At 32.5% G+C, this 6,000-nt stretch overlaps 1 protein-coding gene across 1 annotated transcript; it reads right to left on the reverse strand.

The window, feature by feature from the left end:
- Window positions 1-3,106: 3,106 nt before the first annotated feature.
- Window positions 3,107-5,585, reverse strand: LOC112755192 (aldose reductase). The gene is made up of 8 exons (XM_025803131.3): window positions 5,402-5,585; window positions 4,787-4,837; window positions 4,633-4,706; window positions 4,320-4,407; window positions 4,023-4,229; window positions 3,856-3,927; window positions 3,496-3,738; window positions 3,107-3,399 (listed from the first exon to the last, which is right to left on the reverse strand). Exons 1-8 carry the CDS (start codon window positions 5,540-5,542, stop codon window positions 3,310-3,312), a joined length of 966 nt encoding a protein of 321 aa, XP_025658916.1. The 5' UTR covers window positions 5,543-5,585; the 3' UTR covers window positions 3,107-3,309.
- Window positions 5,586-6,000: the final 415 nt, after the last annotated feature.

The following is a 6,000-nucleotide window of genomic DNA, read 5'->3' on the forward strand; positions in this document are numbered from 1 at the left end:
ATGACACATAGCATCTACTTCTAGCGTTTTTGAAATGTATTAAACAATCATCAATAGTCTCACCATCTTCACATTTCAAAGCCACTAAATCAGTAACAGTTATGTTCATTTCACCTCGATAGAACTGAGCGTGAAAGGCAGTTTCTAACTGATTCCATGTTGTAATCGAATTTGGTTTAAGATTCGAGAACCAAGTAAATGCATTCTTCGTCAATGACGAAGGAAAAAATTTCATTTTTAAATTTTCATCATTAGCTAAATTCCCAATCTCAACCAAATAACGAGCAACATGTTCAGTAGTTGATTCTCCAACTTCACCAGTAAATTTTGTAGTTATTTTTGGATTTTTCACCCCTCTCGGCACTTCTGCCATTTGAACTACTTGGGGAAAAGCAGATACAAAATGCGGTTGGTTCATAAAACCAACATTCAATCCAACCCGATTTAATACTTCTTCTACAATTCTAGTAACCTGATAGCGTTCACCACCACGCAATCTAGCTAAAAAGTCATCAGCATTTTGACCTTGGGGAACCACGTGAGGATTTTCTCGATTCGGAATATGGTTTTCATTTTGAAAAATATTTTTCATTCCTTCGTTATTTCCCCTGGCATTATGCCTCTCACCTTCATCATAATCAACAATTCGAGCAATCCTCTCGACTTGTCTAGTAAGACGCTTGAATTTTGATTCATGATCAGCCATCATGGGATTCAGAATTGTAGTCATTTGCTGAGTCAATAAATTGACCAAGTCATGATGACTTTCCTCCACTTGTTGTCGATATACTGCCATCGAATTCACAGCATTCGAAGTGGAGCCCACAGTATAATCACAAGAATACTTGGAATGCTGTTGTGGGTTTTGAACTTTATTCACTCCATTTCCATTCCCAAAGCGGACAGGTGGCGCAAAATCACCCACCGGCGGGGTATAACCAGGAGGAAGACCATAAGGAGGTCAACCAACGATTAATGGAGGTTGATATGGTGGCACTGGGCCACGTGGACGAATATTGCGTCCAACATTCCCAGTTTGAATAGTCGTAACGACTATACTTTCAGTCCCAATTGCACCTTCCGAACGTGAAGACACGTCGGCTTGTTGTATGGACACTGGTATGCTATCATTGGTGGATGAACCACCATTCACATTCGATAATTCATCAACCATGTGAATGATCTTCCCACTTCGTAATCGCATACACTAAAAATTACTGGAAAAATATTTATTTGACACACTTCGATTTAAAACTGTCCCACCGGGCGTGCCAATTTGTTTTGTCAATTTTTAGCAAATCGATGGTGGTTCGATATCTAGTGGTTTGGGAGCGAAACCTACTCTTCTGTACGAGTACCAGTTTTCTAGAAGTGTATCAAAGTATCTTCTATTAGATAAATATTATTAATTGAAACAAAGAAAGTTTATAAATTGGTAAAGAAAGATGCAAAGTTAAAGTTTTCAAAGATTAAATGTGTAGAAAGCAAAAGACTTGTATTGAAATTTAAAAGAAAACAATGAAGTGCCTTTGACTAAATCGAAGGACTTTGACATAGAAATTTGAAATGCAGAAAGGATAAATTGGGCAATGAAAATAGAGAATACTTAATAAATAAATTCACTTGAAATGTTAAATTTACAGAAAATAAATTTACAGAAAAGTAAATTGAAAGAAAGATGAAGATGGAAGGAACCCTACAGAAAAGATAACTCGATTGCAGACTCAGGAATTCTCTGGGATGTGAGTGTGCTTGAGTGTTTTTTTTTTGAGTAAAAATTCCAACCCTTATTCCCTATCACTTTCTAGTATTTATAGGCTAATCTTACATAACTAACACTTAATTTACAATTAATTATAATTAAATACTAAAATACCAATTTGAACTGTAATCACTCTTAGTAACCGTTCCCGCCACGTGATCGTAGATATTCCCCATGATTTTCTCGTGTGAATGAGACCACTAACTCTTCTGTTTCAATGACTATTTCGAACAGTTCATCAAAAACCTGCTCGATTTTTCGAATCGAATTTTTTATTCGATTAAGCCTATTCGACTGACTCATTCCGAATCAACTCACTCTGGTCGAAAATATTTTCGACCAACAATAAGTAACACCTATCACGAAAAAAAGTCACAGAAATTTTTTTTTTGATAAATTTGACTAGGAAATATGATGGAAGGATCGCGATAACTCACTTCTAGGATAGACAAAAATTAGTGTAAGTATATATTTTTTTTATTAAGATCTTTTTATCCTAATTTATAATACAGGTTGAATATTCACTTTAACCTTATGAAGCAAAAAACAAAAATATTACGAAACAAAGTGAGAACTTAAAAGAGAATATAATTAATGCTAAAAACTCTCATAATTGTTTTTAATGATGGATGATTTAATATATTTGACAGACGACAAATACAAAGAACAGAGATGAATAATAACCTCCTTCTAAAATTTCATTATATGAGATATCTACCTAAAAAGTAAAATAAAAATCCTATGTAATTTAATAATTTTTCGTGTAAATTTTTTTACTATACGATAGATTTAAATTTCAATCATTTTACTAATATATTTTACCTAATCAATTTAATATTATAGACTAAATTTTCATATATTCACTTTTATATTTTTTTAAATGATCTTTTTTAAAAATTCTTTATTAAAATAAAAATAATTTTATATAGAAAATATTTTTTATTAAAAATATAAATTATAAATTTTAAAAAATAATTTTCATTTTTTTAATATTTTTATTTTTATTATTAAAATTTTATCAAACATATTTAAAAAATTAAAAATATCTTTTATTAATTATTTTAACAACTTAATAATTTCCAAACAAATTATACATCATTTTTAAAAAATTCATTTGCCTACATTGCTTTTAACTAGTGAAAAGATATAACGCCAAAAAAACACCAAAATAAATATTTAAATGATTATCTAAAATACGATCCTTTTATATTAAAAATTTTAAATTTACTCCCATGTTTTATAATTCTTCACCATCAAATTTAGAAAAAAAACTTTACATATAAATTGTATTTCATTCGAAAATACTAATAATTAGCAAAGAAAAAGAGATTTGACGCACATAAAAGTTCAAACTAGGCCATTTTTAGTTTTTACTCTACCAGTAGCAGTAGAGAAGCATTACATAGGTGTGTGGCTCAAAAACTATAGAGGGCTGTAACATTTAATGTGCAAAATTATGAAAATATACTACTTCTAATAACTCTGTAAATACCACCTTAAAACAAAAAAGAAGAAAACAAAGACCCAGTGTAGGCGCTTATTTTTATTTAATCTTCATGGTCCCAGATTTCAGCGGTACTCCTGAAGGGGCCTGCACTCTTGTTGACGAACAGTTCTTCACCATCCAGAACTCGGCTCTGCATAAATCAATACACTTGAATGTAATGATTTTGATATTTGAGTACGGACATTCATAGCATAGTTACAATAAGATTAGTATGATTGGTGGGTACCTGAGAAGGCATATTGCTGAGAGCGATGAAGTCTTGCTCTGGAATCTCCCAATTGAAAACACTTATGTTCTCTCTCATTCTTTCTGGGTGCGTAGATTTTGGGATTACACTTGTCCCTCTCTGAATGGCCCACTTCACCAACACCTGTCCCGGTGTCTTGTTCAGTTTGTTTGCTATTCTATCCACTAACTGATCGTGAATCAAATCTCTTCCTCCATCTTGCGATCCAAGTGGTGAATAAGCCTATTACACAATAAATAACATCATTTGAAGAGTTTAGTGTTCGTACTAACACAGTTGTTCAATCACATTTGTTCTTTTAGATGATTATTCACATAATTAATGATATTTGTTAATTACAGTGACATGGATGTTGTTGTTCTTGCAAGCCTCTAGCATCTTATCATTTCTCCACCCGGGATGCATCTCCATCTACAACAAAACATCATTCAAAAGTTAATGAGAACAAAAATGTGATAACGCATTATCCAATAATTGATAATTGTGGCTGTTCATAGATTTATTACTTGGCATACTGAAGGCATTGTTTCAGCAATGCTCATTAACTTATCAAGCTTTTGGAGAGTGAAATTGCAGATACCAATGTCTCTAACAAGGTTTTCCTTCACAAGCTTCTCCATTTCTCTCCAAACCCCTTCCATGTCAAATTCCAAAACTTCTCCTTCTTTAGGAGGTGTGCTGGCACCATCTTTCAACCGAAATGGCCAATGAATCTGCATTATTGTTAATATTACATATTTATACTCTTCTTCATCCCTTAAATTTGATCAAATCACTTGCAACAATAGAAGCTTAATTATTACCAAGTAAAGATCAAGGTAGTCAAGTTGGAGTTCTTGAAGGGTGTTGTTAAGGGCAGGTCTAACTCTTTCAGGGGTCAAGTCAGTGCACCTACAAAATTTATAATTTCACACACATAAGGTCCTGAGAACTTGAATAAAAGTGATGTTATTTGCATGTAACATTGTAATTAAAAAGGTTTTGGGATTTGTAAAATTTTTGCAATTACTTCAAACAAAGTTTTCTTAATCTGGTAACACCTAATATAATGTAATTAATCAGGACAATTGAGTTCACTTAATGAAACAAAGTGGTGGCAATTTTATATATATATACCATAACTTGGAGGTGACAAAGAGATCCTTCCTATCCACTCCTGCTATCATAGCAGATTGAAGTCCATGTCCAACCTGTAAATAGATAGATATTGATGACAACCAAGATCCAATATATGAATGAACTGAAAAATTCAGAATAGTAATTAACATACATCTTCTTGGACTCCATACTGTGCAGCAGTGTCTATATGTCTATAACCAGCCTGCAAACAAAGGTTAGATCATATAAGACTTAGCTTCACATGAATTCGAACTCCAGCTAAGTGTGATGATTTGGTTTTTAGAAAGAATTTCCAAATTGAAGTTTTAGATGTGATTTATTTAGCTTAGAGATTACATGATATTAATTCAAATCGTGTAACACTGATTTGTTCCATAAAAATGTAGTATTGCAATGCAAGATACCAATATTTTTGGGATTCTGTCTAATAAAGAATTTGATTCATTCTCTTTATTGCTTTATCTACTCTGCATAAGTTTAATTTTTTGTTCTTATTCTTTCTTTTTACATTAATATCTGTGAACACGAAAACAATACCAAAACTTAATTCATTTCTTGAAAAGCTTAATTCATCAGTAAATAATTGTTCTAGGATATGTAAGGACAATGCTATAATACTTACAATCTTATTTTATATATCTTAGCACCTAATTTTTAGCATCAGTAATTAATAATTTCAATCAAATCCAAACGATTTAATTATCTTAATGCTATTACGTGTGCTAAGTTCAAATGGATCGGGGAAAAGAGATAGGTAGGTACTTACCTCAGCAATGGCAGTGAAAACAGAATCAGAGGCTTGTGAGCCAGTTTTCCATGTTCCTAATCCAACGGCTGGCATGCTGTGACCACTCAAGAGGGTATAGAACTTTGCATTTGGGTCTTGCGGCTTCACTGCTTTTGCCATCTTGTGTTTATTAATTTGTTTCTGACATGTTTTATTGTTGTTACGATGATTATTAATATCAAACTAGAAAGATCCTTTCTTCTAGGAAGTAGGAACAGGATCGGTGAAAACCACATGGCGCATGTGCATGATGGACACGTATATGACATTTGAGGCTGCGTGTACATTCTAAGGTTCTAGCGCTTCTTCATTATTAACACGTTTCACGCTTTTTCCCTCCAGAAATCTCTTCATGCATCGGGCTTCTGCCCCAAAGTATGAAAGTATCACTTAAATACTATTAATTAATATGGAATTAGTTGTTGACTTGCCACCTATTTTGATATCTTAGTTGCAACTATTATATTTAAATTTTGAAAGCCAAAACCACTTTTGCGGGGGCGAATTTATTTCTTCATGAAATTTTTATACCTGGAGTAAAAATTGTTTTTGGGTCCAACAATATTATAGTCAAGCAA

Source organism: Arachis hypogaea, chromosome 16 (genome assembly GCF_003086295.3).
Source record: "Arachis hypogaea cultivar Tifrunner chromosome 16, arahy.Tifrunner.gnm2.J5K5, whole genome shotgun sequence".
Lineage (NCBI taxonomy): Eukaryota > Viridiplantae > Streptophyta > Magnoliopsida > Fabales > Fabaceae > Arachis > Arachis hypogaea.

Bases quoted from the DNA above. Each gene is read 5' to 3' on its own strand.
- LOC112755192 (XM_025803131.3), bottom strand. From the start codon at position 5,542: ATGGCAAAAGCAGTGAAGCCGCAAGACCCAAATGCAAAGTTCTATACC. The intron at 4,707-4,786 runs GTATGTTAATTA...ATCTATTTACAG, and splicing joins AGTATGGAGTCCAAGAAGAT to GTTGGACATGGACTTCAATC. The intron at 4,408-4,632 runs GTATATATATAT...TAAATTTTGTAG, and splicing joins TTTGTCACCTCCAAGTTATG to GTGCACTGACTTGACCCCTG.